The sequence below is a fragment of the Phoca vitulina genome, unplaced genomic scaffold (assembly GCF_004348235.1).
Source record: "Phoca vitulina isolate PV1807 unplaced genomic scaffold, GSC_HSeal_1.0 scaffold2, whole genome shotgun sequence".
NCBI classification, from domain to species: Eukaryota; Metazoa; Chordata; class Mammalia; order Carnivora; family Phocidae; genus Phoca; species Phoca vitulina.
This window is the reverse complement of record NW_022589705.1, coordinates 89,107,457-89,121,251: the sequence shown is the minus strand read 5'-3', so window position 1 is coordinate 89,121,251 and position 13,795 is coordinate 89,107,457. Positions and strand designations below refer to the sequence as shown.

At 60.0% G+C, this 13,795-nt stretch overlaps 1 protein-coding gene across 1 annotated transcript in view; it reads left to right on the top strand.

Moving 5' to 3' along the window:
• The window catches only part of CROCC (ciliary rootlet coiled-coil, rootletin), a 40,660-nt gene that overhangs the window by 10,616 nt on the left and 16,249 nt on the right, over positions 1–13,795 (top strand). The window contains exons 9-22 of the mRNA XM_032392803.1: positions 436–660; positions 1,142–1,238; positions 1,901–1,984; positions 2,415–2,648; positions 3,392–3,591; positions 5,541–5,723; positions 6,551–6,695; positions 7,368–7,514; positions 7,892–8,122; positions 8,844–9,037; positions 9,314–9,441; positions 10,586–10,755; positions 12,366–12,545; positions 13,563–13,697. Of these exons, the coding sequence (XP_032248694.1) occupies positions 436–660; positions 1,142–1,238; positions 1,901–1,984; positions 2,415–2,648; positions 3,392–3,591; positions 5,541–5,723; positions 6,551–6,695; positions 7,368–7,514; positions 7,892–8,122; positions 8,844–9,037; positions 9,314–9,441; positions 10,586–10,755; positions 12,366–12,545; positions 13,563–13,697 (2,353 nt within the window). The remainder of the gene's footprint in view (positions 1–435; positions 661–1,141; positions 1,239–1,900; positions 1,985–2,414; positions 2,649–3,391; positions 3,592–5,540; positions 5,724–6,550; positions 6,696–7,367; positions 7,515–7,891; positions 8,123–8,843; positions 9,038–9,313; positions 9,442–10,585; positions 10,756–12,365; positions 12,546–13,562; positions 13,698–13,795) is intronic.

The following is a 13,795-nucleotide window of genomic DNA, read 5'->3' as shown; positions in this document are numbered from 1 at the left end:
GAACAGCTTCCCCATTTTTCTTGGCTATAGAGTATTCCATTGAAGGGATATACCACATTTATGTAATAGTAGCCCTCTTTTGGGGTGCCTGGGTGGCTCAGTTGGTTAAGCATCTGCCTTCGCTCAGGTCATGATCCCGGGGTCCTGGGATGGAGCCCTGCATCGGGCTCCCTGCTCAGTGGGGAGCCTGCGTCTCCCTCTCCCTTTGCCCCTCCCCCTGCTTGTGCTCCTGTGGTTACACGCACTTACCCTCATGCCACCCGTGTCGGGGAGGGCCTGTTTCCCCATGGTCTCACCTACAGTGTGTGTTATGTGACTTTTCTCTTTTTTTTGCCAATCTGATAGCGACATCCCACTATAGCATCCTGGGATAGTTTTAATTTCTACTTGGGAGCCTGCCCCCATCCCATGCCTATCCGGTGCTCTCTCCACCAGGGACCTGCTGCACTTGGGCGGGGAGCTGGCCCGGACCTCAAGAGCCATCCAGGAGGCAGACCTGGGGCTGAGCACCGGCCTGCGGCTGGCTGAGAGCCGGGCCGAGGCGGCCCTGGAGAAGCAGGCGCTGCTAGAGGAGCAGCTGCGGGACAGGGTGCTCCAGGAGAAGGACCTGGCCCAGCTGCAGGTGCAGAGCAACGTGGACAAGGCCAATCTCAGTGCCAGGTGGGTGCCTGGTAGGCAGCACAGGAAGCAGGCTTCCCTGTAGAGAGCGCATCTGGGGATGCAGGGAGGAACGAGTGTCTGTTCACTGGGGATGCGCCCTTCCCCGCTGTGTGAGCTCAGCCAGTCTGCCTCGACACCCTGTGTGACAGAGGGGGAGACTGAGGTTCGGGAGCCTCTTATCCAGGGCACATTAATGAGCAGTTTAACCCGCTGATGCTAGAGCTTATGCTCCTAGCTCCTGAGACCTGGGTGAGTCCCAGAGTGCCTTCCCATGAGGTAAAGCAAGTGGCAACCTCATTCTCCTTTTACAGACGAGCAGTCTGAGGTCCAGAGAGGAGTGACTTGCTCAAGGTCACACAGCCAGGGACGTGGATGCTAGGGTCCCTCCCTGAGGCTTGGGAAAGCATGAAGGACACAGCTGGTGGGTTTGAGGAGAAGATGGGGGTGCTCCCCTTCACCTCTGTTACTGCCCTTCCTCCAGAGTAACAGAGCTGGCCCTGACAGTGGAGCGCCTTCAGAACCAGAATCTGGAGAAGGATCGGGTCAACAAGGCCCTGACCGAGAAGCTCGAGGCCCTGGTGAGATGCAGCTGCCCCTGAGATGCGGAGGGCGGGATCGGGAGTCAGAGCAGATCCGTGGATGAGGGCCGTGTTTGCTTGGGCCACCCTTAGCATCCCATGGAGACTCAGTTTCAGCCCTCATTCATTGAGCACCTCGTGGTGCCAGGCTTAGTGCTAAGTACGTTCACCTCCTTTATCCTATTTCATCCTCTCAGCAGCCCTGTAGCATGATTCCCGTTACACAGATGAGGAAGCTGAGGCCCAAGGGGAAATACTTGTCCAGAGTCTCAGAGCCAATAAGCTGGGGCTTGGGCAGATGCCTGTGCCCTGCTAGCCCAGGGCTCCTTCTCTTGGAGCTCAGCTGCCTGCCCCTTGAGAGGGACACCCTTCAGGGTGCTGCTGGGGCTGGTCATCCTTCTGTGTGGGGCCTGGCCTGGGTTCTGTGGCTCTCCTCCAATAGTCTGTGTGATCTGTGTAGTGACACTGCACTTCTCTGGGCCTGGTCTGTTCCGTGAGGGCACTGGGGCTGCTATGGGGTCTGCCAAGGGGCGGGGCCTCTGGGCATGGCTTTAGAGGCCACCTGATGGGCAGGGCCCATAAGGCAGGGAGGTGAAGGTGGAGTTTCCCGCTAGGGCGGAGACCCTGACCACCGTCTCTTTGTCTCCCCAACATCACTCCAGGAATCCCTGCGGCTCCAGGAGCAGGCGGCCCTGGAGACAGAGGACGGAGAGGGGCTGCAGCAGACCCTGAGGGACCTGGCACAGGTGTGAGGTGGGAGGGAGCCCTGCGCAGGGCGGGGCCAGGCAGGCTGGGAGCACCACCCCTCTGCAAGTGGTTGGGGGCCCTGGGGACCCAGGCTACTGCTGTTGGACACCCCTACTAGCTGAGCCTGACCTCTGCCCGGAGGGGAGCCCCGGTCTGAGAGGGGAGGCTGCCCGTTCCAGGCCCATCTGTGAGAACTGCCCGATCCTGTCTTGGTAATACATGGGAGACTTCCCCGGCCGGCGTGCTGAGGGCTGTGAGCCCGGGGAGGCGGAATCATGGGGAAGACCTGTAGGAAGGGAGCTTAGAATGTGCTGTGGAGTGGGCGAGGAAGCCGGACACGTGGCCCCCGCGACCCCACTGCCTCGCCTGGGCTTCTTGGCCCAGCTGACCCGCGGCCCCCTCCTCAGTGGCCTCCCCACCCCACCTCAGGCCGTCCTGTCGGACATGGAGAGCGGTGTCCAGCTAAGCGGCTCCGAGCGCACGGCGGACGCATCGGACGGCAGCCTGCGGGGGCTCTCGGGCCCCCGGACCCCCTCCCCGCCGCGGCGCTCCTCGCCCGGCCGCGGCCGATCCCCGCGCCGCGGCCCATCCCCCGCCTGCTCCGACTCCTCCACGCTCGCCCTGATCCACTCGGCCCTGCACAGGCGCCAGCTGCAGGTCCAGGTAGGAGGGGCCCCAGCGCCCTCCAGGGCGGCGCCAGAGTCCCGGCGAGCCGCTTTGGGCCCCTCGGGGCGGGGCCTGTGTCGTGGGGGTGGAGCCCGGGTTCCGGGGGAGGAGCCCGGGCGTGAGCCATTTCGGAGCGGGCCAGAGCCCTGAGAAAGAGCAACTGAGTCAGGACCCATGGAAGTGGCTGAGAGCGAGGAGGCAGATCTGAGCCCAGAGTGGGAGGTGCTTGGGCAGCTGGCGGCGGAGCCTGGGGCTGGAGGAGCCTGGGGCGGAGCTAGAATCCTGGTACAGAAAGTGAGGAGATTGCGGGACAGACAGAGCCAGGACCCCCGGGAAAAGGCCTGGGGGGAAGAATCAATCTAGGATGAGAGAAGCTGGGGAACTAGGGGCAGCGAGGGGTCTGGAGGAGAGTCAGAACCCGGATGCAAAGGGGAGGAGCCTGGGAGCCCTGGGATAGTCAGAATCCACGAGAGGACAGAGTGTGCTTGGTGGTTTATCTGGGGCTTAGGTCGGAGTGGCCAAGGACGTGGAGGCTCCGAGCCCTGGCAGAGCGCTCAGAAGGGCGGTAGGGGCACAGTGAATGGGAGTGGAAACCTAGTCTGGTGGCCTTAGCCCCCCTCTCCTGCCGCAGGCCTAGGCTGCTGAGTAGGCTGGTGTACCTCTCTGGAATGAGCAGAGAGTAGGGGGCGCTCTGGGAGCTTCCTGGGGCTCCTCTGGACTCAGTGGTTCCCATGCCGCAGGACATGCGTGGGCGCTATGAGGCCAGCCAGGACCTCCTGGGCGCCCTGCGGAAGCAGCTCAGTGACAGCGAGGGTGAGCGCCGCAGCCTGGAGGAGCAGCTGCAGCGTCTGCGGGACGAGACCAGCGGGGCCACCCAGGCTCATGAGGATGCCCAGCGCGAGGCCCAGCGTCTGCGGAGCACCATCGACCTTCTGAGCAGGTGCCTGAGAGGTCAGAGGTGGGGGCCTGGATCTAATGCCAGCCCGAGCCTGTAGGCATGTGGATTGCACTAATGTGGTCATCACTGGCCATGTATGTCTGTTAAAATTTAGATTAATTAAGCATCATCCGGGTGCCTGGGTGGCTCAGTCAGTTAAGCATCTGCCTTCTGCTCAGGTCATGATCCCGGGGTCCTGGGATCAAGCCCCGTGTGGGGCTCCCTGCTTCACGGGGAGTCTGCTTTTCCCTTTGCCCCTCCCTCTGCTCGTGCTCACTAATAAATACATAAATAAAATATTTAAATCAATTAATCTTTTTTTTTTTTTAAAGATTTTATTTATTTATTTGACAGAGAGAGAGTGAGAGCACAAGCCAGGAGGCAGAGGGAGAGGGAGAAGCAGGGAGCCCGATGCGGGGCTTGATCCCAGGACCCTGGGACCATGACCTGAGCCGAAGGCAGATGCTTAACCAACTGAGCCACCCAGGCGCCCCTAATGAATCATTTTAAAAAGTAAAAGTTCAGTCCTTCAGTTGTCCTCGCCACATTTTAAGTGCTCGGTAGCCACAAAGAGCTGTAGAGCATTTCTCTCGTCTCAGAGAGTTCTACTGACAGTGCTAAGAGATTATCTACTCTTAACTGCCTGGCTATTTTTGTTGTGTTGTTGTTGTTGTTTGTTGTTTCTCTTCATAAATGTAACCGCAGAATAAAAACTTCGAAAAACAAAGGGGAAATAAAAAGGCGGGACCTTGTCATAGCCTAGCCCCTGTTAACTCGCTGGTTCTGCCTCCCGTCGCGCTTGCTGACAGTGAGGCAGAAGACACTTCTCGGACACCTGCCGCGGGCCAGGCTCAGTGCCAGGTGCTCCACGGGCATTATCGTAATTAGTCTGCCCGTCAAACTCACCCAGTTCGGAGCTGGGACTGTCCCGAGCTTGAGACACTTGTCCGAGCTGACACAGCAGGGTGGCGGGGGGGTAGGAATTGGAATTCAGGTCCTTCTGACAGCAAAACCAGAGCTTCCCATGCCTTGGGAGAAGGGTAGTTGTGTACACAGTGAACGCCTTATTTTGCGTTGTGCTATTTTTTTAAAAAGATTTTATTTATCTATTTGAGAGAGAGAGCGAGTGCGAGCGGGGGGAGAGGCAGAGGGAGAAGCAGGCTTCCTGCTGAGCAGGGAGCCCGATGCGGGGCTCGATCCCAGGACCCTGAGATCATGACCTGAGCTGAAGGCAGATGCTTCACTGAGCTGCCCAGGCACCCCGATGCATTGTGCTGTTTTTACTTAATGTTGTGTTGTATGGTTTTTCCCACCTCCTGTCGGCCTTGGTGTCTAGTACACATTCGGGCTGCCACTTCGAGTGAAGAGGTGGGGCCGTGGAGGCGATTCCAGCGATCAGCCCCAGCTTGCTCGGAAGGAGGGGTGACAGACACACTCCCCTCCCCCCTTTGCTGTGACTGCTGGAACTGGGGGAGAAGGCAGCACTCTGAAAATCTCCAGTTGTTGCCCCCTCCCTCCCCTGCCGGCTCCCACATGCTGCTGGCCTGTGCGGCAGGATGTGTGGCATCTGGGCACACCCAGCTCTGTCTTCCAGAATTGAGGGGCTCGGGGTGCTGTAGGGGCATCTCCTGCGTGTCCCAGGAGCTTAGCCTGGCCTCTTGGACCTGGTGGGGTGGTTGGAAATAATGCCAGGGCCTCCGTCCATCCCACTAGGCCTCCGAGCAGGTGGGCTGGGGGAGAAGGAAAGCTGGGTGTCCTCCCCTGGGGAGAGTCGGCTCCAGGGAGATGTGGAGGAAGTGAGTCACCCGTGGGAGGAGGCAGGGAAGGCTCCCTGGAGGCAGGTGCCTTAGAGGTCGGAGGATGTGGCTCTGGTTAGGACGGCAGCATGGCCTTCTTCCCTGGGGAGAGCAGCCCCAGCATCTCCTTCAGCGCCCCCTCCTCTCGTCCTGCAGGGAGAAGGACGGCCTGGCCTGCAGCCTGCAGGCGGCCCAGCAGCAGGCCGAGGAGCTCCGGCAGGAGCGGGAGAAGCTGCAGGCGGCCCACGAGGAGCTGAGGCGCCAGAGGGACCAGCTGGAGGAGGAACGGGAGGACAGGGTGCAGGACTGCGCGCAGACTCGCCGGGAGTTGGAGCGCAGGTGAGTGGCTTCTGGTCTCCCTGCCACGGCCGCTGAAATGGACCTTGGGGCTCCCGACGGTAGCCCTGGGGGCCACGGAGGACCCACGCCTCCCACCATCTTGAAGAATCTTCACGGCACTGCTCTGAGGTAGGGTCTTCCAACCAGCCCCATTTCAGGAAACCAGGGAGGTAGAGTCACGCCCTTGGGATCAGAGGACTGCTATGAGGTAGGAGTGTGGGTGGTGACAACGATAAAAATTAAAATGACAGTAGTAATATTCATATTATTTTTTAAATAGAAAGCCACAGTAATAGTATTGATGATAATATTACCAAGTGCCAACGCCATTTTAAGCACTGACATTCTCTTGTTCAGCCCTCATGGTAACTCTGTGATGTAGGACCTGTCACTGTCCCCATTTTGTGGATGGTGAAACTGAGGCACAGAAGGGTCGTGTAATTTGACCAACGTCACACAGCTAGTTAGAAGAGCCGGGATTTGAACCTAGGCATTCTGCCTTCAGAGTTAACCTCTTAACCGCTGCACTACTTTCTCGTCTGAGGCGTAAGTCACGGTGGCGTTTAGTACGCTGTGCTAGTGGGTAGTCGTCATGTTCCTGCAGCTGTTGGGGAGGTACGTCAGGCACTGTATTAAGCACTTCATGTTCAGTAGGTCACGTATTCTTATAACTACTTTGTGAGGCAGCTGTTACCCCATTTTGCAGATGTGAAAACGGAGGCCCAGAGTCACAGAGCCCAAAACGGAGGGCTTGGCTGTTCTTGTGAGTGAGGCTCTGGCCTCCAGGGCTCCTGTCTCAGGCCAGGCCCACACCCTCTGTCCCGCAGCCACAGACAGCTAGAGCGGCTGGAGGTGAAGCGCTCAGGGCTGGCGAAGGAGCTGGTGGAGGTGAGGGAGGCCCTGAGCTGTGCCACGCTGCAGCAGGACATGCTACAGGCCGAGAAGGCCGAGGTGGCTGACGCGCTGACCAAGGTGGGCCCCCGGGCGCTGCACACCCACAGACCTCCCTCTCCCCTAGGCCCCGGGCCTTCTCACTCTGGCCGCAGACTGACCCCTGCGTCAGGTTGGTCTCTGACCCTCCGTCCCTTCTGCCTGGACCATAGGCTGACCTCTGACCCCAGCCATCAGTGACCTGACCTCTGTTAGAGGTCCTGTCCTTGCCTTTCCGGATGCTCCTGGGGCAGTGGCTGTCGTTCAGGTCATCCTGTCCCATCTCTGGTCCTGGGGACTGTGAGAGCTGGGGGCGCCATCCTTGACGGGTGCCTGCCCCACTCCTGTAGTCTGGGCCCCGAGCAGTGCCCCCCCCCCCAGACCCCCCTCTGCGAGACCCTCTGACCCTGCCCCTGCCCTGCACGAGCTGGGCTTCACCTGCTCCCGCACAGCTCTGCCGTGTGCGGCTTCTTTTGAGTAGCTTCGGAGGCAGCAGCCCTTCCGCACTGGTTTTCTGTCTCACGTTGTGTCTTCTCTCCCCCCCACCCCACCATCTCGGAGGGGCCCGTCTCCCCGCCTCTCCTTTCTCCCCACGCTCCTGCCTCCATCTCTCCACCTTCTCCGTGTCTCTGTGCATCTGTTCCTGCCTCTTTCCGGCTCCCCTCTTTCTCTGTCTCTCCCTTCTGCCCCTCCCTGGCCGCCCTGGCCCCACAGGCGGAGGCCGGCCGCGTGGAGCTCGAGCTCTCGGTGACCAAGCTGAGAGCAGAGGAGGCCTCTCTGCGGGACTCCTTGTCCAAGCTGAGCGCCCTCAACGAGAGCCTCGCGCAGGACAAGCTGGGTCTGAACCGCCTTGTCGCCCAGGTATGCCGGGTGCCGGTGGGCCCCCCTGCCTCGCCCCCCTTATTCCCCACCCCTTGCGTCAGGGCTTACCTCCCTGTACCCCTCTAGCCCTGTACCTGTCCTGGCCGCTGCCCCTCTTTCTGTCTCTGTTGTTCCGTTCTGACTCCATCTGTGTCCGAGAGAAAGAAGCTCCACGGGCCCTCCTCTCTACCGCCCCCTTCTCAGTGTCCACACGCCCGAGGGACCACCCTTACCCCCAGGGGGCCTCTCCTGGGCTGGCTGTGATGGGTGGCCGGGTGGAGAGGAGGGGGCGCATCCTTGGTCAGGGGTGGGGCCCCCTTCCGCAGGTGGAGGGGCTGGGCCGACCCGCTCCCTCTGCTTCCACCTGGCCGCCACAGCTGGAAGAGGAGAAGGCAGCGCTGCTGGGCCGGCAGCGGCAGGTGGAACAGGAGGCCTCCTTGGCGCGGGAGGAGCAGGAGCGGCTGGAGCAGCTGCGGCTGGAGCAGGAGGTGGAGCAGCAGGGCCTGGAGGGCTCCCTGCGGGTGGCAGAGCAGGCCCGGGAGGCCCTGGAGCACCAGCTTCCCACGCTGCGCCAGGAGCGCTGCCGGCTGCAGGAGCAGCTGACCCAGGTGGGTGTCTGGGCCCGGGGGGGGGGGGGGGCAGGTGGGAGGGGCTTTCAGGCCCCCGGCCCCCTGCATCCCGTCCTGGCCTAACTCCCAGGCCTAGGAGCCTGATTCCTCCCTTTGCTAGCTGGGAGCCTTGGGCAAGCTACCCAACCTCCCGATGCCTCAGTTGCCCCCTCTGTAACACGGGGCTAAGAGTTCTTATCACAAAGGATTGTTCTGAAGAGTACACCGTGTAAGCGCTTGGTAGGTGGAGGACTCACCACACAGTAAAAATTCACGATATGATCCCAGATAGAGAATTTTTGAATTGGAGTCTTAGCCTTTTTAGAACATAGCTGGAAGGCACCTTAGGCCTTTAGGGATCCAGGGACCTTTATACAGCGTCTGTGCTGGAGGGCCCAGGCTCCTGGGAAGGGGCTCTAGGGGATGGGCCGTGGGGCACAGGGAGCAGGGCTCCAGGTCTCCACTCCGAGTCTGTTTTGTATATTCAGCTCCTCCAGAAAGTTACTCCGCAGACTGCGTGAGGACGCTTACCTATTTTTGTACGCATGTACGTTGCAGGCCCAGAGAGGCTGTGATTTGCCCCAAGCATGCATAGCACATCCGGGCAGAACCTGAGCTTGACCCCAGGTCTCCTGCCGGCCTGGCTCGGGGCTAGGGTGCTGCTTGGTGAGCAGCTGGGAGATTCAGGGAGTGGTGCTCACAGTGCCCGGGCCGGGTCCAGCTGTCCCGGCAGCTGAGCGGGAGGGAACAGGAGCTGGAGCGGGCCCGGAGGGAGACGCAGTGGCAGGCCGAGGCGCTGGAGCGGGCAGCCCGGGAGAAGGAGGCGCTGGCCAAGGAGCGGGCCGGCTTGGCGGTGCAGCTGGCGGCAGCGGAGCGAGAAGGCCGGACCCTGTCGGAGGAGGCCTCTCGCTTACGGTAAGGCCCTTGGGCTCTGCCCAGCCCACCCTGGGGGGTCTGCCCGGGGCCACACTGTGACCAGCCACACCCTGGCATTGGTCCACGGGGACAGTTACTTAGGAACCAGGCTGGCCAGCATGTCCTAGCTAGGGCCCCGGCTTCCCCAGGGAGCGTGGGCCTGGCTGAGCAGGTAGGCTGGCACTTGGCCCACGGCTGGCCGCGCCCTGAGAGTCACAGTTTCCTGGGACCCCGGGAGGCTGAGTCCCAAGGCCTCAGGGGTCGTGTGTGCTGCAGCCTGGAGAAGGAAGCCCTGGAGAGCAGCCTGTTCGAGGTGCAGCGGCAGCTGGTGCAGCTTGAGGCCCGCCGAGAGCAACTGGAAGCCGACGGGCAGGCCCTGCTGCTGGCCAAGGAAGCCCTGACTGGTATGGGGGGGGGCCTGGGCTGGGGGGTGGGGAATGCCAGGCTCTAGCCCAGGCCGTAACCTGTCGGCTCCTGGGGTCTCCGGAAGTTGCGAGCACTGGCTTTGGAGTCTGGCTGGCCTGAGTTCTGATCCTGCTGCTGCCACTTAGCTCCGAGCTTTCTCGGGGAAGCCCCTTCCCTCTCTGGGCCACCAGTTCTTCATCTGACAGTTAGAGGTTATAACGCTCACTTTCTAAGGCTCTTGCCAGGATAAGGCGAGAAAAGCACGTGAAGACCTTGGCACAGGGCCTGGCAGCGAGAGGTGGCTATTTCTCGTCACCAGGGCACTTAGAGAGGTCTGAGTTCTCTGCAGAGCCATGGACTCTCAGCTCCACACTCCCAGCCCCGCTGCCCTCCACGTTCCCCGCCCAGTGTCTGAACTCAGGGGTTCCTCTTGCTCAACAAGCGTGGACTAGGCATCTACTTGGGCCATGAAAATTAACTTTCCCGTCCACATCTACCTGAGCCAGACAGAACCAGGAAGGGAAATGCTGAAAGAGTCTCTGGCGGGCTTCCGACCCAGGAGATAGTTTTTAGATTGTCCACGGTGGGGTGCAGCTTCCCCATGGTGACGTCCATTAGTGCTGACAGCCCACCGAGCATGTTTATAGCAATCAGTCAGTAGAAGAGATGCTTTATGGAAAGCGGTGCAGCTTTGGGGAATTACCTGTCTCCTCTGGGCCTCCATTTCCTCCTCCGTAGATTGGGCACGAGGTAAGCTATCTGTGTGTTATCCTGAAGCTCCAGTGAGAGCAGATCTCTCACGTGCTCAGCCAAGAGTCTGACCCCTCGTAAGCACTCAATCCATAATGGGGGTGGTTATATTTTGCTAACCTCCCCATTGAGGGGGTCTTCCTCATGTTATTTCATTCCTTTGATGCCATTCCAGCTAGATAGGGAGGGGGACAGGGCCAATGGAATCATGTGGTAGATGGGGAAAAAGGCGTAGGGAGGGCAAGAAGCTTCTCCAAGGGAACTCAGCCTAGATCCCAGGTGGGCCCTCTCCCCTCTGGGATTTTGCCCACATGGCTCATGTGGTTTGAGTCTGCTGGCCCATGGGGAGGTTCTGACCCAAGCCTGTCCCCTCCTCCCGTCCCTCCTGTGCAGGGGAGCTGGCGGGCCTACGGCAACAGATGACAACTGCAGAGGAGAAGGCAGCTCTGGACAAGGAGCTGATGGCCCAGAAGCTGGTGCAGGCTGAGCAGGAGGCCCAGGCCTCTCTGCGGGAGCAGCGGGCGGCCCACGAGGAGGATTTGCAACAACTCCAGCGAGAGAAGGTTCGGGCAGCTGGTTGGGGCAGGCAGGGCTCTGAACCAGTGTCTCCTCTGTGACCTCAGAGCACTCATCCTTCTCATTCCGCGTCAGTCTCCAAATCTGTGAAATGGAACTTCATCTCTGTTCCCCTAAGGGCAGCTGAGAGAATCCACTGGGTATGCTTTATCAGACGTGCAGTTTCCCAGGCCCCAAATCTGGTTCAGCCCTGGTGATCCTGATGCAGGGGATCCACAGCCACATTTGGGAAATGCTGACCTAACGTATAGTAGGAAAGCATTTTCATTTGCTAAGAAGTGCTGTCTGCATATGAAAGACCACTCTGGAAAGGCATAGAGCCAGGTTACTAGAAGACAGAACAGAGCTATCTAAGAACACTGGTTCTAGAATTTCAGTGCCTGGCTTTGGACCTGATCTTGGCCACGTCCTGGTTAGGTTACCTAAAGGGCCTTCATTTCCCCGTCTGTTACAATGGGGACGATGATACTATAGAGTATTGTGAGGATGAGGTGAGATAATCCGTATAAAGGGTTTGGCATAATGACTGGCACTTCATAAGTGCTCCACTATTATTATGGCACTGAGATACAGTCCAGAGCAGGCCTCAGGGCAGGGCACCCGAGTCACCCATGTTGGGCAGGGCTGCCTCCGACAGAGGTTCAGGCTGTCCTTTATGGCCAGTGGAGGGCCACGTCCCCCATGTAGTCTTCTTGGATTTGGGTAGATAGTATCTCACTTCTCCAGCAGGTGGCAGCAAAGCCTTCGAAGAAGGAGCCCTTGTGCCTACTTTTCACAAAGTTGCTAAGGCCTAGTGTAGGGCCAGGTACCTGCCTGGGACCCCGAGGGGGCCTTTCTTTCCCTGTGGGTTCTACCTACCCACCTACCCCCGCCCCCAGGGAGCCAAACTCCTGTGTCCTCTCTAACCCCTCCTGCACCTTCTGACTTGGCCTCTTCATGTCACCAAATCTGTACTCTTCTGTCCAGCTATTTTGCCGTCCCCAGGCCCCCTTCATCCCTCGCAGCCCACCCAGCTCCTCTCTACCCAAGCCTCTATCCCCATCCCTCTTCCATAGCTTTGAACAACTCCTTAGTCCCAAATTCGGCTTACTCCTTGTCACCCTGACTTGAGGCTCTCTGATGCCCTGACTGTTCTCAGAATCAGCCGAGCCGTCCCTACAGCCCACAGGGCCTGGTTTGGCCTGGCTGTTGCCTGTGACTTTGGTTCCTTTGCTCACCATGTCCCCTCGTAGTCGAAGCTCCGGGGCCCTTAAATACAGTGCGTCAGGTTCTCTCTATCCTCCAGGCCATCTCTGGGGCTGGACTCTGGGCCTGGGGTTCTGTTTCTTTTCTCTCTTGACCTGGCTGACTGCTGCCTGTCTCTCCGTCGGAAAATGTTCTCTGACCCCCGGGCCAGGCGGCTGCCACTCCCTGGGGCTTGCACAGCCCTGGCGTGTTCCCGTCACAGCCCCAATCACTCACCCCACCTTGTAGTTACCCGGTCAGCTGCCCTGCCCCTCGGGGTCTGGGCTACAGGCGGCTCTTGCCGTCCGGAGGCAGGTGAGGGGCCGCCTGGGCCCAACCTCGTGGGTCACTCGTGCCCGGGCCTGGCCCGCAGGAGGCAGCCTGGCGGGAGCTGGAGGCCTCGCGGGCCCAGCTGCAGAGTCAGCTGCAGCGGGAGCGGGAAGAGCTGCTGGCACGGCTGGAGGCCGAGAAGGAAGAGCTGAGTGAAGAGATCGCCGCGCTGCAGCAGGAGCGGGATGAGGGCCTCCTCCTGGCCGAGAGCGAGAAGCAGCAGGTTCGTGAGCCCTGGTGTGGCCTCCGCTGCTGCCTGAAGGGCCCCTGTTCTGGGGCTGGTCCCTGCTCAGCCACCCAGCAGCTAGGAGTCCCTCTCTGGGTCTCAGTGTCCTCACCTGCAGGATGGGGGGGGCCCAAGGGGCGTGTGTGAAGCGTTGCTGAGACCCATGTTCAGCGAGCCATGCCTGGTGTATGGTGGGAACTGACCGAGTGGCATCACATTCGTGACACCGTGAGCGTCAGGTCCAGGAAAGCGGACCCACAGTCCGCCATCCCTCCTGCCACTGTGAGCTGGCCAGGGTGCCCCCAGGACTGCCTTCTGAGCAGTCCCCGTGATGCCCACATGTATCAGCGGACTCTCCTTAAGAGAGCTAACTCCTGACTTTCCCATAACGTCATGGAGTCAGGCTGGACTGCGTCCATCTCCTCATTAGCCGTGGCCCCCTGAGCAACTCACTTCACCTCTTGAGTCCGTTTCCTCATCTGTAAAAGGGGAGTAATGAAGGACAAGGATTGTTGTGGCAAGTTAGTGAGATTTCTTTTTCTTTTTTTTTTTTTTAAAGATTTTATTTATTTATTTGACAGAGAGAGAGTTAGCGAGAGCAGGAACACAAGCAGGGGGAGTGGGAGAGGGAGAAGCAGGCCCCCCGCAGAGCAGGGAGCCCGATGCGGGGCTTGATCCCAAGACTCTGGGATCATGACCTGAACTGAAGGCAGACGCTTAACAGTTGAGCCACCCAGGCACCCCAAGTTAGTGAGATTTCTAAGTTGTGTCCATGTCCAGACTTACTGTTATGGCTCTTGTGCCCTTTTCTGGGGCTACAGAGGGGGTGAGTCATTTCTGGGGCCATAGAAGGGGTGAGTCTGCGCTGCTGCCCCGGGTCCATCTGCGGTGACCCAGACAAGGTACCGAGCCCCCCAGTGGGCACATTTCCCAGGGCAGGGTGGGGGCAAGGCCCGAGCATGCCCCCATGACCAACCAAGCCCCCACACCCCTTTGCTCCCTGCCTCTGCCCAGGCCCTGTCCCTGAAGGAGTCAGAGAAGACAGCACTGTCAGAGAAGTTGATGGGCACACAGCACAGCCTGGCTGCCATCTCCCTAGAGATGGAACGGCAGAAGAGAGAGGCTCAGAGCCGGCAGGAGCAGGACCGGGTAGGGCAGGCCATGCAGGTGGGCCCCCATCTGAGCTGGGAGGCACAGCCCTGTCTGGAGGGGCCCCCTGTCTAAGGGGTGGGGGGCATGGCTCTGCT